This window comes from Cornus florida, unplaced genomic scaffold (assembly GCF_030987335.1).
Source record: "Cornus florida cultivar Cherokee Brave unplaced genomic scaffold, ASM3098733v1 CherokeeBrave_3.0.0_Hap2_Chr06, whole genome shotgun sequence".
In the NCBI taxonomy this organism is placed as follows: domain Eukaryota; kingdom Viridiplantae; phylum Streptophyta; class Magnoliopsida; order Cornales; family Cornaceae; genus Cornus; species Cornus florida.
This window is the reverse complement of record NW_026775576.1, coordinates 55,938,354-55,964,658: the sequence shown is the minus strand read 5'-3', so window position 1 is coordinate 55,964,658 and position 26,305 is coordinate 55,938,354. Positions and strand designations below refer to the sequence as shown.

The 26,305-nt window shown below is 35.4% G+C and overlaps 2 protein-coding genes across 2 annotated transcripts; both read left to right on the top strand.

Annotated features, from left to right (window-relative positions):
• The first annotated feature begins 1,673 nt into the window (after positions 1 to 1,673).
• On the top strand, positions 1,674 to 11,319 carry LOC132311565 (transcription factor MYB33-like). The gene is made up of 4 exons (XM_059809520.1): positions 1,674 to 2,777; positions 3,330 to 3,755; positions 9,528 to 10,557; positions 10,643 to 11,319. The coding sequence occupies exons 2-4, from the start codon at positions 3,393 to 3,395 to the stop codon at positions 10,939 to 10,941; spliced, it is 1,692 nt and encodes a 563-aa protein (XP_059665503.1). The 5' UTR covers positions 1,674 to 2,777; positions 3,330 to 3,392; the 3' UTR covers positions 10,942 to 11,319.
• A 10,141-nt stretch (positions 11,320 to 21,460) lies between these two features.
• On the top strand, positions 21,461 to 23,755 carry LOC132311564 (large ribosomal subunit protein eL42). The gene is made up of 4 exons (XM_059809519.1): positions 21,461 to 21,560; positions 22,950 to 23,129; positions 23,294 to 23,368; positions 23,451 to 23,755. The coding sequence occupies exons 1-4, from the start codon at positions 21,558 to 21,560 to the stop codon at positions 23,508 to 23,510; spliced, it is 318 nt and encodes a 105-aa protein (XP_059665502.1). The 5' UTR covers positions 21,461 to 21,557; the 3' UTR covers positions 23,511 to 23,755.
• Positions 23,756 to 26,305: the final 2,550 nt, after the last annotated feature.

Below are 26,305 nucleotides of genomic sequence, written 5' to 3'. Positions count from 1 at the left end.
TGGTGAATTCATCCGATCACAACGTAAGTTTAAGTGATTTTTTTGTTATATTTGCTCTGACTAAATAAAAATATTAGAAAAATTAATTATAGAGTAAAGAGTAAAACAATTCCCTAATAATTAGTATTATTATTTTTGTTTTTTGAAATAAAAAGTAGTTATCATAATCTTGTGATTAGGATAGATTTGCAATAATGCATGGAACATGTGGGAGGGAGTAGATTAAGCCACTTTTCGAATTTCGAAAACGTTACTTGCAGACACATCCCAAAAATGGAAAACGCGTTAGGTGTTGTCGGACCAAAACGCACCCAGCGCACATTAGCAAACAGTATCATTGCCTTGTACGTCACGTTCACGCGCATTGTCACGCGAGCTGAAAATTCGTGTTGCTGACTTTGACCGTTGCTCATTTAACCCACCGTTCAATAACGTGTACCACACGTACTACCCAATGCGAATGGTCACACACTGCATTTATATAAGTAGTGTAGATGTACATTAATAATTAATAATAATCTCCCGTTAACATATTACACTTTCCAATTACGTGCATATGTGTTGTCTCCCATTCCAACTATCACTTTCATTCTCTATCAAGTGAGATTAACCAATTTAATATTACTCATATATATATATATATATATATATATATATATAATGTTGTATAAATTCACATGTGTGTAGCATGTGTATTCAGAATGAGACAGTATTAAATGTAATCTTAGTTAACATAAAAAAATTGTGTTGTGCCCAACTATCACTTTCATTATATCATGTGAGAGTTAATCAATTAATAATTTAATATCACTATATCCATATCTACACAATTTACATAATTACACACAATCAATTAATTTTACTCATGTATCACCCACATTACTTTCTTATAAATGCACTAAAATTTGAATGTGGAATGACATTCTTGTCCTTGATTTTCAATTTGATTTTACAAAATCTATGAGAAGAGAATGTGTTGGCTCTGTTTAATCAATTAACTCAAGTGTCAGAATGATCTTGTTTCTACAATTTTGTTAAAAAAAAAAAAAAAAAAAAAAAAAAAGCGGGCTACTCTTAATTATTCAATTCGAATTTCAAGACAAATTATGGAGTATTTTTTTTCCTAATTGGTACTCACACAACTACCTCAATCAGAAATTGATCTTGAAATCTAATACTTTATGAGGCACTAGGGTTTAGGTCTTTTCCAACGAACTATTAAGTTTTAAAAAAGAAAAGTACGTTACAGACAACATCTCTTTAATTATCCCGAACTTCAAAACCACCTCGATCTATGCTTGATCATTCAACTCAAGCATAAAAGCTGTGAACTATGCTTGATCAATGATCATTCATTCAACTCAAATTTCAGAATTTAAGTATAAGGGGCATTTGTGTCATTTGATTTTTAAAAATAAAGATATTTATAAAAGGAGGGGTGACATTTATCATATTTATTTATATATATAAATTTACATATTTAGAAACGTGTATAAGAATAAGACAGTATCATAATGTGATGTCTGGTTAATATATAGTAATTGTTCAGGTAAGTTTAATGAAAATGATTAGCTTTGGAGTAATATTTTTTGTTTTGTTGATATTTTTGGTGGGTCTAATATTAAGTTGATTTAGTCATGACTTTCCCTAATAAGACACTTCCCACAGTCTTTCTCTCTCTTGATTCCATGACATTTCTCTCTCTAGAATTTTCTACTATTATTTTATCTAGGTAGGCGAGCTGTGAGCATGAGAGGGAGCATAGCAGAGAAAGTAGAAGAAGGTATATAAAATGAAGTAATACAAATATATATATATATATATATATATATATATAAACATGTATATGCATGTGTGTGTTTGTGTTTGGGTGTGTGTGTGTGTGTGTTTGTGTTTGTATATGTACGAACTCCTCTAAACTCTTCTAAGCTGGTAATCGGTCCTGGTCTCTCTCCTACTTTTGCTCTCTCGTTGCCATCTCTCTTCTCCAATTGACTTCGATTTCTCCGTGGTCTTTCTCTCTCTAAATCTCATAATCAGTCACCGCCTTAGCTCCCTCTGTCAAGCTCTCTTTCTCTCTCCAGAGCTCTCTGATGGGATCGGGTTGCAATTAGGGTTTCTTTCTTCGTTCTGTGTTTGTGATTTTGCCGTCTGGAATTTTAATTCAATTTGATTTTTCGAGCTTTGTTTTGATTTTCCGTCTCAATTGTTGTTGTTATTGTGTTTAATTTCAATTTTGGGAGGAGTTTGGGTTTGCAGTAGATCCGTGGATGGAGCTTTGATTGCATGTTATGTTCATCAAGTTGTGTTCACTTGGTTTCGACACTCAGCTGTGTTTCACTTTGTGTTTTTTTCTTTGGGCGCCTGATTAATTGAAATTCCTATATTGCATGTTCGATGAAATCAAGGTGATTGTGGTTTTGTGGTTTTCAGTTTCATTTGGAAGTGTGTGGAGGTCAACTTGATTTCAATTCGTTCAAGCTTTGTGCCTTCTTCATTTCAATTTCAACTCCATTTGTGTCACAAAATTCTGGGTTTTCAAAATTTTGTTTCATTGAATTTTAGTTTTTATTTGTTGTTTTTTTGTTTTTTTGTTTTTTTAAATTCCAGTTGTGCTGGTCTTCATTTGGATTTGATTGAATTTCTCTGGGATTGGTATTTTGGTTTTGTATAGCATCTGGTAGTGGTTTTTGTGAAATCTTTGGGTCTGTATTCTGGGGGTTCTGGAAATCATTCGAGGCTGATTGTTCTCCAACTCATCAACAGTCTTCATTCAGGTAATTATTCACTTCTTACCAAATTTATGTTGCATTATATGTCAATGAATTTAGGTACTATTAGTTTCTATTCCAGTTCTTATATTGCTTTTGAGGTTAACATGTGAAACATTTCCCTGAAAAACAAGAAAAATGCAATCAAATGATGCTTTGGGGTTTAAGATTTCTATGCTGTCGGATTGGAAATGTTTCGTACTTATAATACTGAATTTGTCCTTATGCATCTCTATTTGGTGATATTTTCAGATTTTTTTAGTGGGTGATGGTTATATTTGAGCCATACATTTATTGTTCTGTGGGTACACCATTGAGAGTGAGGGTACACTTATCGACACCTTATGAGGTTTAGGCTTGACAACACAGTGAATTTTGCTGTATCGAGTATTATGTTAGTGTTGCTTGGAATGTGCTGTGGTTTATTGCTGAATTTGATGAGACTATATTCTGTTGTCGTTACTAGACTAGTGCATTATATTATTCTCCATGGTTGCAGCTTGATTTTGGTGGTCTCTCCGTCTTCTTATGGTAATTTCATTCTTTTGGGGTTTGCAGGATTGGATTGCTGGGGACTTTATTTTGGTGTTTGTTATTTCTAATTGTACTGCATTTAAGAAGATGAGTCATATGACAAGTGAGAGTGAGGACAGGATGATGTCCAAAGATTCCACAGATTCACCTTCTGTTGAAGAAGCTAGCAGTGGAGGAAACTTGGTAGGAGGCACTCCTTTGAAGAAAGGCCCCTGGACGTCAGCAGAAGATGCAATTTTGGTGGAGTATGTCAGCAAGCATGGGGAGGGGAATTGGAATGCCGTCCAGAAGCACTCAGGACTTTCTCGTTGTGGTAAAAGCTGTCGTCTGCGTTGGGCAAATCACCTAAGACCAGATTTGAAGAAAGGTGCATTTACTCCTGAGGAAGAGCGTCGTATCATTGAACTCCATGCTAAAATGGGAAACAAATGGGCTCGAATGGCTGCGGAGGTGTGTATTTATGCTCCACTAGTATCTTTTCAAGTAAATCAATTATATTGCATTTTTAATTTGTTTCCAGTTGCGCTGAGATTTTTTTTTTTTTAATTTTTAATTTTTTTTTTCTCCTGAAGATAGTTTTTTTATATCCTCAGGAAGTTTTAGCATGAGATTGATGGTTCAGGATAGTAAATTTGGTAAACATATATCTAAACGATTATTGTAACTTCTTTAGTTCAATTTATTGAGATCTTGTTTTTTAATTTTTATGTATTTTAAGTTTCTATGTATTTTTGTGTTGACAACACAAGAGGGTGAACATTTACTTTGGTGATGATAGTGATAGTATCAATAAAAGCGAAGTAGTTTCCTTTATTTCATTGGAAGGTGGCTTTTTGGATTTTTTTATTTTATTTTTTAATCAAAACATTTTATGAACCCAAAAATCTTGCCCTGTAAGCTGCTGTAAGTTTATCAACTTCAATGCAATCTTTTTCTTCTTTTAAAATTTTGAACAAATGCTTGACTTTCTGGAGGAACATCTCACCAGTTGCATGGTGATATGTGTTACTGTAAGATATTTATAGAAAGTCGTATTTTTCCTCAAACTTCCCTTTTCAATTATGCAAACTTATGCTGTGTCAAAATGTTTAAGTTTTGCTGCTGTCATTATATATTCTACTTTTGTATTATGTGGATCAGGGTCTCATATAGGAATTATGATTGCTGAACTTTTATGATAATGTAACAAATATACTCAAGGATATTTTGGGGTTTACTTATATATTTGGCCTTTTATTTTTTAAAAATTTATCCGTATTGACTTATTCCCCTTACAGTACAAATACTATAGGTGGAGTGATAGAGGAAGTGTATGCTACTTGGCAGCCATTGTAGAACTTATCCTAAAGTATAAGATTGTGAAAATAAGGTTAGTATGAGTTGGGGGTTTTCCAAAGACCTTAAGGAGAAAGAATTCTAATGAATCCAATGTGGATGTCAAAGCCAAATGGGCAACCCATTGGTATGATGGAAAGTCTGGTTTAAGAAATTTTTAGAGAAGTCACCCTGTCAGTGTTTGCTGCATAATATGATCAATTTTTTGTTAATGACAGAGTTTATTAACCTGAAAAAAGTAAGAAAGCAGTTAACTTGACCCCCCTTCTCGAGAAGTGGTGATTGTACATGTGAATCTTTTGTCTCAGATTATATTATTCGGTTACTTGAATAATGCAGTGCGTGTCCAGTGAATGAGATGGTCGATTTATCGTTTGAGAATTTGAGTATTGATTGGTTTGAGATAAAGATTACAGGCAACTATTATTTTAACAATTTAAATTGTAAAAAAATAATATAAAAAGAAAGAAATTCCCATTTTTCTAACAGTTTCTCAGTAAAGTTATCGTTATCACCATCCATGTCTTCATACCGTATGGATGGGGTTGAGTGGACCACATGGATTCTTCTTCTCTCTCTCCCTCTTTTTTTTTTTTTCTAATTATAGACCGTGTCTCCTATAATATTTCATTTTCAAAATTCAACCTCATCCCATGTGAGTTTTGGCCGACATCTTTGTCACTTCAAGCAAACAACTCTACCTCTTCTAACCGGTGCATGAGCAGGGATATCATAATCATTAAAAAATCGATTAATTAAATTTAAATCCCCGACATCATGGTGGCCTTTGCTTTAGCTAAACTTTAATCTTCTCTCCTTGATAAATTCAATAATCAATCGCAATATTGAGAACGGAAGGTAATATGTGATAAATTTTAACTGCTTCTATCCTCAGCAAATTCACTGCTTCACACCCAAAGGAGTACCCCACCATTTCTTAATATTCTAATATTTCACCTCGTTGCTTCGGAGATATTGTTCCCCATTATTTTTTTTTTCTTAGTTGAAAAAGTTTGGCGGGGCCCCAAGTAGTCGTAAACTCCTAGTAGGAATTGAATCCCGGACCTGGTGCAAGGAAGCACCAAAGCCTAAGTAATTTTACCACTAGGCCAACCCCTTTGGGTTTTATTCCCCATTATTGATGATGAGCTGTTCTCACTAATGATGATCAATTGCTATGATGGTGCTTTCCGTTGGTGGCAATGATTGTTTGAGGGTAGCAGTGATGATTAATCTAATACTCTCTCATTGGATGCTTGGACTGAGACTAGGGTTGGCAAAATTTGACACGTCTCGCCAACACGACATGAAGTTAGCGAGTTTGGGTTTACCTTAATCATGTTCGTGGCATAATCGTGTCAATCCGTATAACCTGTTTAATTAATCAGAATGTGTTTGTGTTTTTGGGGCTTAACTCGTTTAACATTATTAGACCCAATTAATTAATCGTGTCAGTTCAACCTGATTAACCCGGAAAATATTTTAACCCATTTACCATGATTATTTTTTGTATTTCAGTATAAATTCAATATGGATATTGTATTTGTATTTTATTTTTTATTTTTGTAATTATTATGTCTCAATTATCTTCATTTTCATGAATTTGGATTATTCAGTCATTCATTATGTCAATTTATACTTAGGTTAATAAACAAGTTACACGACCCATTTAATGTAAATGGGTTAAATAGGTTATTAAACGGGTTGTGTTATATTGTGTTACCCGACCCATTTAATAAATAGGTTACATGGGTCATGTTACCTGCCTAATAAATGGGTCATTTTCGTGTCAAGATTCCAAACGCGATTATTAAACAGGTCATGTTCAGGTTGACCTGTATGAGAGTACTATTAGTTCAACATGACATGATTATCACTCGCCAACACGAGTTACCACCCCTAGCTGAGACATCTAGCTTTCTCTCTCTCTCTCTCTAAATCAAAAAAATGTTTAACCGTATTGAAATCCCCGACATGAGGGTGATTGTTGCTTTAGCTAAACTTTAATCTTCTCTTTTTGATAAATTCAATAATCAACCGCAATATTGAGAACATAGGGTGATGTGTGATAGCTTTTATCTGCTTCTATCCTCGGCAACACTGCTTCACACACAACAGAGTACCCCACCATTTATTTTATTCTAATACGTCACCTTGTTGCTTTGGATATATTGTTGCCCATTATTGATGATGATGAGCTGCTCTCACTAATGATCGTCGATTACTATGACGGTGCTTTCCATTGATGGCAATGATTGTTTTGAGGGTAGCGGTGGTGATTAATCTAATACTCTCTCATTGGATGCTTGGGCTGAAACATCTAGCTTCCTCTCTCTCTCTCTCTCTCTCTCACTCAATAAAAAAATCAATTAATTAAATTGAAATCCCCTACATGACGGTGGCCGTTGCTTTAGCTAAACTTTAATCTTCTCTCTCTAAATTCAATAATCAACCACAATATTGAGAAGGTAGGGTGATTTATGATAACTTTTATCTGCTTCTATCCTCAACAAATTCACTGCTTCGCACACAAATGAGTACCCCACCATTTCCTCATATTCTAATACTTCACCTCGTTGCTTCGGAGATATTGTTTCCCATTATTGATGGTGAGCTGTTCTCACTAATGTTCATCGATTGCTATGATAGTACTTTCCATTGATGGCAATGATTTCTGTGAAGGTAATCTCTCTTTCTCTCTCTCTCTCTCTCTCTCTCTCCATGACACCCCAACCATAGGTCAAAGAGCCCAGCATATGTACCCTCTGAATTCCACTTTGAGATCACATTCCCGAAGTCCCTCTCCTCTCTGGAATCTTATCTATCAAACAAGATCCTCATGCTCTAATGCAGTCTCAGGCTAAACAGGAGATCTCCATTTTAATCTTGGTCTTAAAAACTGAAACTAGTAGTTCCTTTTATTTATTTATTTTTTTACAGGTTTGGTAAAAAGTAAAGAAGTGATTTGTTTTAGTATGGAGCATAACTTTAGTATTTATAAATTTATTGGCCAACCACTCAAAATTTTCCATCATTCAATGATACTGACCCTAAAATTGTTTTCAGTTGAATGTGCAAATTTTTTCCGTAGTAGGAAATCACTAACACACTAATTAACATGTTAGCTCCACATGAGAGCCTTTTTCTAAAAGCTAATAAGGCAATCGTCAGTCAGCTCGGCCCTTTCCTATTCTGCTTCGCTGCCTATTATGAGAATAGGTCCTGCTCGAGTGGATTGTCTCATTGGGGACACAAACCCTCAACCTTCCATTTGGAAGGAGGGGGAGGTACCACTTGGCTAAGCCCAACTGGTAATGTGCATGGTTGAATTTACTGTATTAATGGATACCATTATGGTTTTGCTTTTTATTATATTATCACGATATTTTGGTATGAGGAGCGGTAATGAAATTGATGTGTGATAATTTCACAGCTGATATATTCATTTTATTGGCATTATTGTTGTTTTTTATGCATGCGATAAAGGACACGATAACACCAGCTCTAATAACACGTCACTTGTGTCCTTACACATGTCATGAACTTTGGTTTCCACGTGCTCATGTCACAAAGAACCTGAAAGTTAAAATCCACCCGCCCCTTCTGGCTATTGCCGTTCCATTTACACAAGACTTTTGATGAAGGATGCTCTTTATCTTCTTTAACAGTTTCTTCACCTTCCATTTCTTCCTTGCTGTTTGGCTTCTGTAATTTTTCTCTTCTCGCAACGGTAGGGCCGTGAAGGTCACGGGTTCGAATCTAGGAACCTCCTCTCCATGTGGAGGTAAGGCTGCATACATCTAACCCTCCTCAGACCTTGCAATGGTTGGAGCCTCGTGCACTGGGCTACCCTTTGTACTGGCCGGCCGACCCCATTCGTATGGGATTAAGGCAAGGATGATGATCAATTTTTCTCTGTATATATTACAGGTTAGCAAGAAGTATGCTTATATGTATTCCATTAATATTTTATAATAATATATATATTTTTCCTATTTGAGACTCGCACACCCTTATCATACTATATATAGAAATATACACATGTAGTATATGCTACACACTGTCATATATATAGTTTTAGATTGGACAAGAGATATAAAAACGACGTGGTAGGAATAACGGGAAAAACTGAGCGTCTGGTTAGGAAATTCAAAGAGTATTTAGTTAAATTTTTCATGGACAATATCTGAGATAGTGGCGTTAGTTTTCACCCAAGCTTGTGAAATGGCCGTTCAATGTGAGATTATCACTTTTTCAATTGTTATTTTATAAATTGTTGTGCATGCATTTTATATATATTAGATTATCACTCTATGTTGTTTATGTAGACAACTTTTATGTTTTCAATGTCTTGTTTCTATGATTTCTACTTGCTTCCATCAATTTTTCAAATAAATGTTGATATTCTTTTATCTCTCTGTATCTCTGTCAATGTCTCTAAAATTTTGAATGCTGCTACAATGATCAAAGTTGGTACTCACTGCTAATGATAATTACATTAGTTCATACCTTATCGATATCCTTGATAATATTGATTTACCCATATTTCTTTTTTAAATGGTTGTTCTTGGCGTGCTACGAGAAAATCTAACATACTCTGTCCTTGCAGTGCAAGTTTATAGATTTTGTAGAAGTAAAACTTGATTTTTTTTTTTTTGTGTGGGTGGGGGGTCCAGTTTTTGGGAGCGCGTCTCTGCATGTCGTCTACTCATTGCATTTCATGCAATTTTCTCAGTTTGATAGTTAACAAATTTGCTGTCACATTGCGCACAGCTTTAACAGAAGAGCCTGATGTGCTCTTTTACCTGATTTTATTTATTTAGTTATTTTTTGACAGAAATTAAATGTTATTTTTCACGCTTGTCTCATCCTCTTCCTCCTTTTCAGTTGCCTGGACGTACAGACAACGAGATAAAGAACTACTGGAATACCAGAATCAAGAGAAGGCAACGTGCTGGCTTGCCTATATACCCTCCTGATATCAGTTACCACCAGGTATTTAATGAGGAGCAACAAAATATGAGCATGGGTTCATACCCATCTGAAGACTCACGACATTCTGATCTGCTGCCCACAAACAACTTTGAGATTCCTGCCGTTGAATTCAAGAGTTTGGGACTCAATCAACAGATCTATTCGTCAAGCCTTCTTGATATTCCTTCAAGTAGCTTGCTTGATATTCCTGCGAGTAGCTTGCTATCACAAGGTCTTGGTTCCTCCGGTGGTAATAACTTCATGTTCTCAATGATGAATCCAGCCAAGCGCCTTCGAGAATCCAAGTCCTTGTTCTCTGATGTAAGTGATAGTCTTGTTGATGCTCTTCCAGCGATCAATCAATACCAGAATGGTGGTGGTTGTGAGAAGGTCTCGCAATCCTTTGGATTTTCTTCACCATATGATCACAATCTTAGTGCCAATCATCCATCATCCTCATGTGTACTTCCTGGCAGCCATGCCCTTTTAAATGGCAACGTGCCTTCTTCTGAGCCCAACTCTTGGGCTTTGAAGTTGGAGCTCCCTTCACTCCAATATTCTGATACTCAAGTTGATAGCTGGGGGATACCTTCTTCCCCTCTGACTTCTCTCGAGTCCGTTGATACTTTAATTCAGTCTCCTCCAACCGAGCACACACAGCCGGAGAGTGTGTCGCCACGGAACAGTGGCCTGTTGGATGCTGTTCTCTATGAAGCGACTTTGAAGAACTCAAAGAACAATTCAGACCAGCACACTTCTAATGCTTCTATTATTCCCGGTGATATGGTTAACAGTTCATCCCAGAATCTATGTGAGACGGAACGGGAAGTATGTGGTGACCCGATCTCTCCTTTAAGCCATTCAGCTGCATATGTGTTCAGCGATTACACTCCCATCAGTGGAAGCTCGTCTGATGAACCCCAGTCAGTTGAGACCATGCCAGGTTGGAATATTTTTGTATCTTGTTAACTTTGATGGATGAAATTGACCGTGTTATATTAATGAATTACTTCTGTCTTATTGTGAAGGATGCAAAATTAAGCAAGAAGAAGTTGACTGGATTACGAGACAGTATGATGAAAAGGAAGAAAATGCAGATCATATGCTTTTTTCCAGGCCTGATTTCTTGCTTGGATCAAATTGGTTTGGTGATGACACTGAGCGTGGTAAGGAACACTCCATCATGACAGATGCTATCGGGGCACTTCTTGGTGAAGATTTCAGCAGCGACTACAAACAGGTTGGTGCCGTATCTACTTCATCAGGTCAAGAATGTAGCCATGGACCTCATACCTGGGATATCATATCCTCTCTGTCAACTTTCTGAAAATATTGAAAATTTTCTGGAGTTTCAAACAAATGCCTTGGATGTTTTTCCTCTTACGATTGCCCCAATGTTTTCTCTCAGTTTTATGACCTTAGAGGAAAATTTTCATGGTACCTTGTCTGCGAAACTTTATATCCGTTATGTTGTGTCGGTTGTGGAAGATCGGGTTTTGAAGACAGTATTTGCATGCAGGTTGCATCTAAAGAGGTGTATGCAACCTTTTGTCGTAACAGTGCTCAATGGGGCTGTACTTTTATTGTTGAACATGGATGTTTTCCGACAATATGATGGTTTTGTTTCGACTAATCGTACATTTTGTAGACCATTTCCATTACCTTCTGTTTAGAAACCATTGCAGTGATGCTGCTTCTTGTTTTCTACATTTGTCCCCTCTCTATTTTGATATTATTATCGGTACTTTTTGTGTAGGCCCTAGATTACACACACACACACACACACGTGTGTATATTATGCTGGTATTCGGAGGCTTTGTTGGTTTATTCTGTTATGCAGAAGCTGTACACTTTATTTCTGCAATGCTGAATTTGTTACACCAATGGGGGCATTTTGTAATATAGAGCATTTGGGTCCTACAAATTCTCAAAGCATTTAGGGGTTCATGTAGTCTTGAACATTTGTTAGGTTCCCAATAAAGTAATGCTAATGCTATATGAAATGAGACATATCTAATATTTGTTGTGATGATCATCTTGTTGATGATATTGATGTTTAGTTAGGTTGCTTCTGGACATTGATAATCATCTTGTTGATGTTGTTCATGTGAAGTTTACTTTAGTTCAGGTTTGAATTTTAATTTTGAATCTGTATTGAAAAATGAGTCAGTTGTGAACCTCTGTTGAAAGATTTGTCAGAGTTTGGGTCAGATATTAGTCTGGGTAAATTCTTAAATTTATCAGATTTTATTCATATATTTTACTCTGTTTGGATCCTGTATAAATTACATGAGTAATAATATATGGAGTCTGTTGTAGAAAAATGCATAAAATCATAGGAGCTTATACATGCATATACTTAACTTTGGGAATGTTTGGTACACAATTTGTAGATAGCAGGAGAATTTATTATTTTTATTTTTATTTTATTTTTTCTGTTTTGAATATATTACCCAATTATCCCTTGTCTAGATGGCATATATCTTATAGGGTTAATTACACTCACCTCTCCTCTCCTGGGGTTAATTACACACGGATAGAACGTTTGGTTTATATTATTTTGACATTCTTAAAAATGGGAAATATCTTTTATACCCTTATCTAATTTAATAAAAAAAATTCAGTAAACCAAAAGACTCTATTACCCATTTATTTATTTTTTCCCCATCTTGTATATACCCCCCTTTTTTTTGTTGGAAAAAAAAAAAAAAAACATAATCAAACCCTAAAAACTTCCATAATCAAATGTCATTAACAAAAAAAAAAAAATTAAAAAAATACTTTTTGTAAAATCAAATGTTATGAAAGTGATATGAAAATTGATACTTTGCATTTTAATTGTATTTTTGTCATTTCATGTTAAAATATAAGGTTATTGAGGTCTTTTAACGCAAGGAAATAAAGAGGGCAACTTAGTTATTTTTTGAATTTTCATTAGTGATAGGGGTAGTCGTTGAGTACATTTACCAAATTTCAGGAGATGTCAAAATAATAAAGGCCAAATGTTCTACTAATGTGTAATTTGCCCAAACCTTAGTGGGGATTAATGTAATTTACCCTATCTTATATACCATTTTTCAGAAACAAATTAAGAAAATGCAATTTGAAAAGGTTGTGAGAATTATATTAAGAAATGAGTTATTATGGGTATTTTCTATACCTAACATTTTCTTCATTTATAATCAAGTCTATTGCGTACTTAAATCCCTGTTTATTTTTCTTCAATTCCCGAAAAATTCATTTATCATAAAACTCATAAAAGTTTTAGTGGCATAGAAAAGTTAACACATGTTTAGAGCAAGGTGGGTGTTTAATAAACCAGAAAATATGTATTGTAAAAATTAACGTTAAACTGGAAATACTCAAATTTTAAGTACTAATCTACGATTAATAGGTCTAATTTTCCCATCACAAATTTCATGACCAAGAAATCGGACCTTAGTTAAAAACAGTTTTAGTTTAGGAGCAGAAACTACTAAACCACTTCGGTAAATGACATCTTTGAATATTTTCAAGTGTTTATAATGCTGATCAATTGATTTTGAAAATATTAGAATATCATCAATATAAACAATAGAATATCATCAACAGGATCAATATAAAGAATTCAGAAATTGGTATTTTAAAGTTTTTGACCAAAATCAATTACAGCTTTTTAAAACCCAATTTTATGAATTTCTACAAGAACGCAAAATGGTTATACCTTTTGTTTCTTGGTTCTACATGACCAATCATTCTCTTGTTAATATAAACATATTGGATGATTTTCTCAAACCATGGACCACATCTGAAGATAAGGTTTTTCACTCTGTCCATCCTCCCACTGAACATCTAATTCTGAAAAGAATTGACCCTGACAGTGGTTCTAAAGTGGAAGCCAAGGCTTATAGCCAACCCAGAATAATTGATCCATCCTGTAATGCTACTAAAAAGGACATTTCTCATATTTACAGGCAGAACAATTATACTAATGTTTGTTTACAAACGATAGGATCCCAGCTTGGGAGAATTGAAACGGGAATTGACACGGTATTAAATACAATTAATACTAAGTGTATTACTGTTAAGACTTCTCCTCCAGAAGCTTCCTTATCCAAAGCATTGGTGAAACCTGCAATTGAAGTTCCATGCTTCAATCTTACACATCCTAAGAAGAATGAAGAATTTCTTACTCTTCTTACTCAGAAAATTCAAGGACTCAAAATTCAGACTTTATCCCATGATGAATCTGAAATTGGTTCTGATTCTGAGAATGTGTTACCTCATATTGAGGTATTCCAAAATGATTTTACTCAGATGCCTGAGTTAAACCGAATTGTCTATGATAGGAATATCCACTCAAATACAGCCCCTGCTCCGAGTCGATATTATTATCCCAGACCCACACCTCAAGATATCTTGTATGAAGAAGATTATTTTCATACACAGAAATCTTTTCATGGCAAGACCATTTATGAATGGAACATAGATGGCAAATCTGATTACCAGATTTACGAGGTTATTCATCAAATCTTGATGTACAGCCAAGTTTGTAAAATCAACAACAATACTGACCCAACCATTGCTAAGTTTGTCGTTGCTGGTTTTACAGGAATCCTTAAAGGATGGTGGGATAATGTTCTCACTGACATTCAGAAAGCTGAAATCTTTTCTGCTACCAAGATTGTTAAAGATGAAGCTACTCAACAAACAGGACCTGCTCCTGATGCGGTTTACACTCTCATTACCACTATTATCCAACATTTTGTTGGCCCGGAAGGTGCTAATAGTGAACGGAGTCGTGAGCTTCTACAGAATCTAAGATGTCCATCTTTAACTCATTTTAGGTGGTATAAAGATGTATTCTTGGCAAAGGTTCTCCAACTCAATGATGCAAATCATGAGCACTGGAAAGCCAAATTTGTAGATGGTTTACCAACCTTCTTTGCAGAAAGAATCAGGAAAAAGCTTAGAGATATGAATAATGGTATCTCTATCCCTTACAGAAACTATACCTATGGTGGATTAGTCAACATTGTAATCTAGGAAGGTCTAGCTCTTTGTAATGATCTGAAGTTACAATCCCAGTTAAAATCTCAAAGATTAACTGGTCGAAAGGAAGTAGGTGAATTTTGTGATCAATTTGCCTACCAGACTCCCTTATCTTATCCTAAACCTAGGAAAAGAAATAAGGTTGAAAAACCTTATAAAAGGAAGTATTCCAAACGAAAGAATTATTCAAAGGAAAAGGATAATTCTAGACAGTATACTAAGCCTAAAAGGAAATATACTCCTAAAGCAAAGGGTAAAGGAAAGCCCAAAGCTGAGGCTAAATGTTTCAAATGTGGACGTATCGGCCACTATGCAAACAAATGCAGAACTAAGGAAAAACTCAGTAGTCTTCACATAGAAGAGGAACTGAGACTTCAATTAAGTAAATTGTTACTTAATACTAGTTCTTCTGAACCAGAATCATCAAGTGATTACGGAGATGTTGTCATGGAATTACAGTCTTCTTCTTCCTCTGAAGCAGAGATTGAAAACCCTAGATGTTCCTGTAATCCCTCTCATGATGACTATTATAAGGCAATTGTTGAGATGAATGGGTTAAGCTTAAATGTTTTGACTTCGACTCAACAATCCTTATTGGATCTTATAGATCATATCCAGGATCCTCAAATCAAGATGAAAGTCTTTGAAATAGGTTCTGCCCTGGCAAGATCTAACGAGGATACGGATAATTCAGATTTTCTGAGAGCAGAAAATCATTACAGCATGATAGAAGTTCTATGCATATTAGAACACCAAGGACAAAATTCACGTCCTGCTAATCTCCCTGATCTTAGAATGGAGATTAATCTTTTAAAAGAAGAAATTCGTCAATTAAAGTCTCGTCAGACTAAGATGGATTTGGAAATTACTCTTTTAAAAGCAAAATCTGCAATTCCATCTTCATCATCCAATGATGAAGTCCCTCAATCAGAAGGTACTAATTATCTCCAACTCTTGAATCAAGTTACTTACCAAAAATGGTATGTTTCTATCAATTTGGTAATTAATCAGGAGTACACAATCACTAATGCAATTGCCTTAGTTGATAGTGGTGCAGACATGAACTGCATACAGGAAGGATTGGTTCTTACTCAATACTTTGAGAAAACCACTCAAGGTCTTACCAGTGCAAGTGGAGGTAAGATGCAGATTAAGTATAAACTTAATCATGTTTTCATTTGTAAAGAAGGTATTTGTATACCATCTACTTTCTTACTCATCAGAAACATGGCACAACAAGTTATTTTGGGCACTCCTTTTTTAGCTTTGATTATGCCAATTGGGAAAATTGATTCTCATAGAATATGCTCTAATTTATATGGCCAGTCAATTACTTTCCAGTTCTTGACCCCACCAGTAAATAAGCATATCAATGCTCTTAAAGATAACATTATCTTTAAGGAAAAGCAACTGAATTATTTGCAAAAGGAGGTATCCTCCTTAGCAATTAATCAAAGATTGGTACAACCCACTGCGCAACAGAAAATTGAGTCACTACGGCAAAACTTTCTAAAGGAAATCTGTAGTGAGATTCCTAATGCTTTTTGGGCCAGAAAGAAGCATATTGTTTCTTTACCCTATGAAAAGGGATTTACCGATCGCATGATTCCTTCTAAAGCTAGTCCCAGCCACATGAAAGCTGACTACTTGGAATTATGTAAAACTGAAATCAGCTCTTTAATGGCTAAAAAGCTTGTCACTACTAGCTACTCCCCCTGGAGTTGCAGAGCTTTTTATGTCAATAAAAATGCTGAAAAAGAACGAGGAATTCCTCGATTGGTTATTGATTATCGGCCACTCAATCTTGCTTTAAGTTGGATCCGATACCCAATTCCCAACATCAAAGATCTTTTAGATAGGTTACAATCTGCTGTAATCTTTTCTAAATTTGATCTTAAATCTGGATATTACCAGGTACAGATTGCAGAAGAAGACAGGTACAAAACAGCCTTTTGCGTACCTTTCGGACAGTATGAATGGACAGTGATGCCATTTGGATTAAAAAATGCCCCTTCAGAATTTCAACATATTTTGAATGACATATTTAATCATTTTACTAAATTTTCTATTGTTTATATTGATGATATTCTAATATTTTCAAAATCAATTGATCAGCATTATAAACACTTGAAAATATTCAAAGATGTCATTTACCGAAGTGGTTTAGTAGTTTCTGCTCCTAAACTAAAACTGTTTTTAACTAAGGTCCGATTTCTTGGTCATGAAATTTGTGATGGGAAAATTAGACCTATTAATCGTAGTATTGAGTTTGCTTCTAAATTTCCAGATGAAATAAAGGATAAAACTCAACTTCAAAGATTTCTGGGTAGCTTGAATTATATTCGCAATCACTACAGAGATCTTGCACAGGACACAGCAATTTTGTATACCAGGTTAAGGAAATCTCCTTCCCCATGGACTTTGGAACACACCAAGGCAGTCCAGAAGATTAAACTCAGAGCCAAACAAATTCCTTACTTAGCTCTAGCTAATTCTTCATGGTTCAAAATTGTGGAAACAGATGCCTCCAATATCGGATACGGTGGTATTCTTAAACAGAAAAATCCGAACACAGGAACAGAGGAGCTTGTTCGCTTCACTTCCGGAACTTGGAAAAATGCACAATTAAATTATTCAACCATAAAAAAGGAAATTCTTTCTTTGGTTAAATGCATTTATAAATTCCAAGATGATTTAATCAATCAGAAATTCTTGTTACGCATTGATTGTAGTGCTGCTAAACAAGTACTGGAAAAAGATGTAAAGAATTTAGTTTCCAAACAGATATTTGCTGGTTGGCAAGCTGATTTATCTGCTTTTGATTTTTCTATTGAATATATTAAAGGCAGTTCTAATTCTTTACCTGATTTTCTAACTCGTGAATTTTTGCAGGGTTCATGAATCGGCCCCCCCATGGGCAGGGCCGGGGTAATACTCCAAAGGCTCGCAGCAAAAACAAGGCTAAGGCCAAAGTGGTTATACCACTCACTGATGATCAGTTTCCATATTTGGAGCATGTTGCTGATCTGCTCAAAACTCCTTCTAAAGGAAACAGCAGCTCCCAGCAAAAACAACAGAAACCAACCATGAAAGAGGTTCTTGAACAAGAAACTCCATGGATACCTAATCAAAGGTATATTCAAACAGTATTAGTACTGGATTCCCAAGATGAGCAATGGATGCCAGATCCTTGGGAAGTAAAATCCAGATATTTCCAAACTCAACAATATGCTGCACCGGATGGTCGCCATAGATATATCTATGAAGCCATACTTACTGAAACTTCCTCTGTGGAGATCAACCACACGAAGCAATTTCCGAATTCCAAAGATAGTCCTCTTACTTATAGTAAAACTATCTTTAAGAGGCTTATACGGCCTAGTGACTGGGGATTAAATCCCAATTTGCCAAGAAAATTATCCTATGGTCACAGTTACAATTATTGGGATTATATCTCAGCTTGGACATATTCGTTCTTTTATCAAAATCCGAAGCATAAGCATTCTTGGTTCCTCAAGATATGCCCCCAATCAGTTAAGGCTGATTTCCCAAACTGGGTTATACCCTGGTGGGCTATATTTGGCCCTGATCTGGATATGTTGCCCGAATCAATCAGTCAATTATACTTGCCATGGCAACAATTTCATCCTCAATTACGGGGACAGGATAATATTGCTGTAGGGAAATCCACCCTATTGTTCTTTACTGAATTTGGAATCCCTTGGATTTGGAAATGGGATTTCCAATGTGGTTATACCACTGACAAGTTACCGGTCCTCCAGAGGATCTTTTATTACAGATGGTGGTCAGGCATGACTCAAGAACCTATCCAAGCCCTCCTCCATCAGATCAGAAAGAAAACAATGGAATACATGGATAAGATTCCAAAGTTAACTATTCCAGAACCCGAAATCTTTAACCCATTTGAACTTGTTAAAGATATGATCAGAAAACAACAACCATTAATTACCGAAGCTGATTTAATGGTTAAATGCATGGATTTTATGAGGACCAAATTTGTTAAATCTTTTGAGTCCTCCACCCCTACAGTACGAGATGATACATCCATGGTATCAGTCTCTAGCCAGACCAGTCAAGACGGAAATCAGTTTTCCTGTCTAGCAGGTTATGCACAGGATCCCAATGAAGATCTTAATTCTGAAGATGAGCCTACAGTAGCAGACTATTGGGACTCTCTCACCAGTCACTTGAGGGACAAGATGAATCCACCCAAAAAGTAAAGATTCCTCTTATCCTACCGACAGAAGCAGCCAAAAGAACTTTACCCAAAAGTCTTTGGTTCTACAGTATGTCCTTCATCAGATGACTACTTTCCATCAGATAAGGAGACAGCACTTAGTTCCTGAATAACACAGTCTAAGCTATGATTAGCAATTGGCTGTGCTGGAACGGCATTAGAAATCGTCCAGTGTTCAGGAAATGTTATCTCACTCCAAGGAATCATCCTTTTGGTGGCAACATTTGATGTGTACATGTTGGTGTCCCATAACGCTGTTACTCCTTTAGAGTCTTTGCGTATAGCATTGGGACACATAGTATTAAGTACTTTGTAATGGATGCGATAAATAACACTTATCACTTCCGATCCAGGTAAGCAATCATACCCATAAGTCTGAACCCTAAGACTAACTGCCTCATGGATATTTTTATCTGTTAAAGATAAATTCAGACTAGGATAGACATTAAAATAAACCGGTCCATGACATAGACTGGTTTCTAGTGCACCCATCAAGGAAGGGTGAAATTTCAGACATCGAGCATCCCTAAGGGTTGCTTGAATACAAGCATCCATACCTAACAAGGTTAAAGGTTTAAAAGCAATTTGAATTAAACCTATATGGATGTACTTATATTTATGCATGTGCCTCTGAAGGTCACGGGAAGACAATAACTTAATTATTGTATCCTTAGTGCTTAATTGCATGGTCTGTTCCATGGTCTTGATAGTCCATAGATCAGCTAAATTAAGCATTCCGATTTTGTAAATGCTTTTTGCACTTACTGGAGGGATAGTCCATCTGTTCAATTTATTTTGAACATTGGTCCATTCCACTACTTCAGTATTTTTTACCAATTCTGAATCCTGGTTGTCCTGCATTCCTGAAGAGGAGGACGAAGATGGTTGTAACATGTCTGTTAATTATTGTTAATGCTTTAAGGTCTGAATAGTATAAATATTATAATATTATATAGTGAACAGTAAGTTACTATTCTGTCGTCCTTTTGCTTAAGAGAGATTCTATTACTCGTCTGTCAACGATTTACTGGAAACAATACCCTGTGCAGCAATCTAATGCAAAAACGGGTTGAACATTCCAACGCGACTTTTGGACGACCCATAATTAAATCTGGGATAAGCATAATTTAGACAGACTCCCTTATCTTATCCTAAGCCTAGGAAAAGAAATAAGGTTGAAAAACCTTATAAAAGGAAGTATTCCAAACGAAAGAATTATTCAAAGGAAAAGGATAATTCTAGACAGTATACTAAACCTAAAAGGAAATATACTCCTAAAGCAAAGGGTAAAGGAAAGCCCAAAGCTGAGGCTAAATGTTTCAAATGTGGACGTATTGGCCACTATGCAAACAAATGCAGAACTAAGGAAAAACTCAGTAGTCTTCACATAGAAGAGGAACTGAGACTTCAATTAAGTAAATTGTTACTTAATACTAGTTCTTCTGAACCAGAATCATCAAGTGATTACGGAGATGTTGTCATGGAATTACAGTCTTCTTCTTCCTCTGAAGCAGAGATTGAAAACCCTAGATATTCCTGTAATCCCTCTCATGATGATTATTATAAGGCAATTGTTGAGATGAATGGGTTAAGCTTAAATGTTTTGACTTCGACTCAACAATCCTTATTGGATCTTATAGATCATATCCAGAATCCTCAAATCAAGATGAAAGTCTTTGAAATAGGTTCTGCCCTGGCAAGATCTAACGAGGATACAGATAATTCAGATTTTCTGAGAGCAGAAAATCATTACAGCATGAAAGAAGTTCTACGCAGATTAGAACACCAAGGACAAAATTCACGTCCTGCTAATCTCCCTGATCTTAGAATGGAGATTAATCTTTTAAAAGAAGAAATTCGTCAATTAAAGTCTCGTCAGACTAAGATTGTTTGAATTTTAAGTTTTCAGTCTTTAATGTTTATCTAAATTAAAATTTAACTTTTTTTAGATGATATTTAAATTGAGATAGCAAATATATTTAATTAAATAATTTATTAACTTATTCAAAATTGAGTTTAAAATTAAATTATAACAATATCCAAGTCTATCACAGTGTTACGTTATCATTGAAAAATGTTCAATGATATTTTTCAATGATGCAGGAATAGAAAAATTATTAAATGGTCCTCGACCTTACTTGGTGGTGTAGTTTAATCTTAATATCATATTAAAATAATCATACATATACTTCTCTTGTTAAAAGAGTTTTGATTAAATTGAACCACATTATACATAACCATGTACTAATTTGAGAAATTTTTATATAGTTCGGGATTATAAAGTTTTCTGATAAATTTTTACATGGTTTAGGATTCCATGGTCAGACTAATTACGCAAGTAAATATCTAAATAAAGTTGAAACATTTATTTACATGTCGAGTTGTGATTGAGCGGGACTATGAATAATTTTTCAAGGTAACGGGCTCGTGGTGAGGTGTGATGTCTTTTCGGACTATGGATGATTGGGCCACAATTGGAATTGGGCTTTGTGCACTCAGATATGGGCTTCAGTCATCTATTGGCCGTGTTCGATCCATGGCCCATTCTAATTCAACGCAAAACCCTATTATAAATTGCGAATGCCAATCACATACTCACGCAACCCTAGCGGCCAACTTCACACCTCAACTCCGTCCTCTCGCCTTCATCAACAATGGTATCATCTCTCTCTATCTATCTACGCTCACAAATATATATAAACTGTATAACCATCTTTTTTTGAATCCTTCTTCTAATATCATTGTTTGGATGCTGAAATAAAAAGAAAATGGTAGTGAAGATTTTATGTCCGCACACTCGCTAAATAATGTTTTTGGGTATTTTTCTCTTTTTTCACATCTGTTCGTTCTTAGATCTGATAGTTGTTGTTCGATCTTAGATCTGATAGTTGTTCGTTCTGGTGTTTTCTCTCAGATATATTTTTTGGTTATGTTTATATTATTGCAATATGCTGTTTGGTAGATGAAATTGGCTTTTGACTGTGTATATTATGATGAGAAATACTATAGTGCTCTGTTTGGCTGGAAAGAAAACGCGAGGAAAAAATAGACTTTGATGTTAGATTTAATCAGGGTTGAAACACCAACCTGAACTTCCGTTGGTCTATTGAAAATCATTTCTTCACTATTTTTCAGAAACAAAACAGAATGTTATGCTTTGTTTGATTGTGTAAAAGTCTCTACAAGAGAAAGAAATGAAAGCTGGGATTTTAGGTCATCTCGAAGTACTGTCAAGATACAGAGATTGATTTCTTTCCTATAGTCAGCCTCAACTTAACAGGACATGCATTTTGCAGTGTAAAGTTAGATATGGGCCGTCTATATGTACAATTTGTATAAAAATATAATAACACTACTTCTTGTTTACTTTAATCACAGAGTGTTGTTTACCACATTTTCTCATATTTATTAATCTATGTTATGTTTGAGTTGTGATGTTATATATCTTGATTTGATGTTTTGCAGAAAGTTTACACTTTAGTGCACTATTTTTTTTTATTGTTGTTTTTCATTAAATTTGGAATATATTCAGTTTAATTTATACCTGCCCCTGTGTGTCATGAAAAACCAATAATTGAATTTTTAGCATCTTGTAAATTTCTGATACTTTTTTACCCTGTGTTGTGATTAATTTCTCTTTTTTTAATGGGTAAATAAGTGAAAAGATAAAAATGGAACTGTATTCTTATAGTCTGGGTGTGTCCTGTAGTAGTAAAAAAAGTGGTGTAAAAGTACAATATCTTGAATTGTGTAGTTGTTACAATAATCTTGAGTTTGGCTTAATGTTTATGACTGTTTTGTGAATTTCATGTTTGTTAATTTTTTTGTATTAAATCATTGACAAATTTCATTGAACTCCTATATTATTTTTCAACTTTTTAGCCAACTACAGAAGCATAAGTTGTCTCTCAAAATGAAACTTTTGTGTAAAATTATTGTGTAATTGTCTCTTGACTTGATTGCAAGTATTTCTAGGAGCTGAAAATGAAATGTCATTTTCAAGCATAATATGGCACTTTTTGTGATTCCTTCCAATTGTATTGCAGGTGAATGTTCCGAAGACAAAGAAGACTTACTGCAAGTCTAAGGAATGCCGGAAGCACACCCTGCACAAGGTGACACAGTACAAGAAGGGGAAGGACAGCTTGGCTGTACAAGGCAAGCGCCGTTACGATCGGAAACAGTCAGGGTATGGTGGACAAACTAAACCAGTTTTCCACAAAAAGGTAAGAATCTATATCTAGTGATTCTCTCCTTTAAACGCCAAGGCACATCAATTTATTGAGCTGTTCTGTTTCCTTGTAAACATAGTAAGTTGTAATAATATTACTACTATATATTGGGTGCGTAGATGATTTATGCTGAAGTCTTGACTGCTTTTTCTGACTAGGCAAAAACCACCAAGAAGATTGTGCTGAGGCTTCAATGCCAGGGTTGCAAACATGTATCCCAGCACCCAATCAAGGTAAGCTTTAGAACTTCCAATGGGTCCTTGTTTTGCTTTCTTGTTTTTCTTTACAGGCATGTGATTGTTGCCATTTGTGCAGCGGTGCAAGCATTTCGAGATTGGTGGAGACAAGAAGGGGAAGGGGACCTCTCTTTTCTAGATGGCAATTTGTTGTCAATTTCAGTTCTGCTCGTAATGCTACACTTTGTTTTACCTTTCGGTGAAACTTTTATCAGTTAGAACTCAAGTGTGTGTTTAATTCATCGAGTATGTAGGTTTATGCTATGTAGGTTTATGCTATTCTGGCAAGGACTATAGATGTATCCTATGTTGCTCGATCTTTTCAATTTACTTATTTAATTTGGAACGATAGTCTCTGGTTTTAATTCATCAATTTTGTCTGTTCATGCTTGCTTCTAGCAGGAATTTTTGGATGCTTATTTCAAGTTCTGGTCAGGATGCCAAATTCTGTTTAAAATGTATGCAGTTTTTTTTTTTTTTTTTTTTGGTGGGTATGCACTAAAATGGGAAATATAGATGTTGGGTTTTTGAAGGTTTTTATTATTATTAAAATAATATGCTATCATGTTGAATTGATGATTCAAATACCATTTTCTTTCAAGTGGATGTTAAAGAAGTGTGGATACAGAACTTTGTTACCTTGTCTTGTGCTGGCATAATGTGCACTTTTCCTTTTAGTACTTGAGTTGCATGTGCACATATTCTTTTAATACTTGAGTTCGAGAAACTAGATCTAGTGGAGGAGATGAGTGAATAGGATTACAAGGTTAAGAGGAAGCAGAGTTGAAGTGTATGAAATATATCCTATTATTTGTAGGCTTGTAGATGTTTTTTTTTTCTTTCGAAAGTTAGGCTTGTAGATGTTGCAAAAGAGGAAACCATTGGAATTTTTTATTTTTTTTGTTTGATGATGGTGTCACATGTTTAATTTTGGCAAGTATAAACTACTAGAATGTTGAAGCATTTTAACTAAAATGAAGGGTTTTGATTATCTTAGGAGTATTTAAACTAAAATGATGATATTTTTCAAATATACTGGAATGTATTCTGGCCATGTGAAGAAATTATTTGATCAACAAAAAAAAAAGAAAGAAAAGAATGATCAAATGAAATATGGTCTGGTTGTATGAACAATTGTCATCACCCTTCACAAAACTCAACACACCTGATTTGTCTTATGATTCTATGAAAATTTCAACCCTCAACTTCCAACAGGAGTAAATGATCCTTGGTTAACTGTTCCAGTTTACAGTTTATGCTGAGGCCCAAGAACAGGTGACGGTGAGTTGAGAATTTGTGAGGAAAGATAATAGTGACAGATTTTGTGAGGGAAGAAAACAATGACCCAAGAATTTTTGACTCATAAATTGACCATGTGCAGATTCCAGGATACTGGCCATGTCTGGTCTCTTAGTCGGATTTCATCGAACGTGATCGAACATGCAAGGTTTGAAGCGAGGAAGAGACGTGGAGGGAAGATCGGAGATTTTTTTTTTTTTGAAGGAAAGATTGAATTTGGGTTTCGTTTACTTTCCTGTTGCCCTTTGGCAACTCGGGTTAGAGCAATTGAAATCTAAAATGACTTAGTTACACAAACCTAAATTGTACGAGGTGGCATGCTCTGAGCCATTGGATCATTTACTGGAGTAAATGGCCAAGCAGTAAATTGGAGTAAATGAGGCGTTGGATCATTTGGGTGGTGAGCCGGTGTGCGCTTTGTGTAGAATCTCATGCTTACCTTTCAGACCATAATGGTAATTTGTTGGGATGCATTTATCTGTTCTTTATTATCTGAATAGCATTGGGTGTTTTTAAGGCGGTTTGTTCTAAGACCTTTATGGTACTTTGCTTAGATCTGAGCGTTTGTGAGAAAGATTATTGCTAAATTGATGGATGTTACAAATGGCTTTTTAGGTTAGGTTTTGTTACTTCATTCACGAGATGAATGTATGTCTGTGCTTATACCCTGTTTGCCCAAAGGGAGCAAGGATTAAAAACCCCATTTAGTGTAGATGTTTGTTGGCAATAGAAATTCATACTGCTATTGATCTTTAGTTTTTATTTATTTATTTTAGATTGGGCCATTATGCCGAGGAAAATGTTGGGAGTTACCTAGCAATAATCTCTCTCACAAACTCTCAGATCCATCAATTTAGCATTAGTCATTCGCGGCTTCTGTGGGATCTCAAAGATGTTGGCAGGGAAGAAGAATGGTGTGTGATTGGGGTTCCTTCATCCCCAAATTTCCCACCATTGTTGTACTGTCTAAAAAGGGCTGACAAGGTTAGTGCTTGCATTTCTGATCATTGTCTTTACAAGATGGTGTTGCCTTCTTAGATAAACAGTGTTAAGAAGTTATATATTCATTGATTTAAGAAAAATGAGTTTCATGCAAACAGCCACGTAGCCCAAAGCTATCTGGGACGGCTTCAATAATGGTTAGGGCTGCAAAAGAATCGAGCTGTTTATGAACAACTCGGGTTTGGCTTGTCCAAGGCTCAGCTTGGGCTCGTTCATTAAGCAAATGAGCTATAAGCTCGAGCTAGATTTCTAGGCTCGTTTAGTAAGCGAGCCAATCCTGAATAGTACTGAGCTCGGCTTATCTACGTTCGTGAATATGACTCGTATATATTCATGAATACAGGGCTTGTATAGGCTCACATCATAGGCTTGCATAGGTTCATGAATGTATAATGAGTCAAAACAATATTGAACACGAGCTCAATTCGAGCTTGAACAACTTTTGTTATTAAATTAGCAGAGCCCGAGCTTAGCTTTTTGGGTCAACTCGGTTCATTTTCAGCCCCTTAATGGCTAATGATTGATTATTTTACTTAGTTGCCTTGTTAGCACAGGTTTAATTGGAAGTGACCCAAGTTGTTGCTAAAGCATATATGATATACGCACAATTGTATGATGCATGTTCAACCGAAA

What these genes read in the sequence shown, in the direction of transcription:
- LOC132311564 (XM_059809519.1), top strand. An exon ending in AACCAGTTTTCCACAAAAAG is followed by an intron (nt 23,130 to 23,293) that starts GTAAGAATCTAT and finishes TTTTCTGACTAG; the next exon opens with GCAAAAACCACCAAGAAGAT. An exon ending in TATCCCAGCACCCAATCAAG is followed by an intron (nt 23,369 to 23,450) that starts GTAAGCTTTAGA and finishes CCATTTGTGCAG; the next exon opens with CGGTGCAAGCATTTCGAGAT.
- LOC132311565 (XM_059809520.1), top strand. Translation starts at nt 3,393, where the DNA reads ATGAGTCATATGACAAGTGAGAGTGAGGACAGGATGATGTCCAAAGAT. An exon ending in GGGCTCGAATGGCTGCGGAG is followed by an intron (nt 3,756 to 9,527) that starts GTGTGTATTTAT and finishes CCTCCTTTTCAG; the next exon opens with TTGCCTGGACGTACAGACAA. An exon ending in GTCAGTTGAGACCATGCCAG is followed by an intron (nt 10,558 to 10,642) that starts GTTGGAATATTT and finishes CTTATTGTGAAG; the next exon opens with GATGCAAAATTAAGCAAGAA.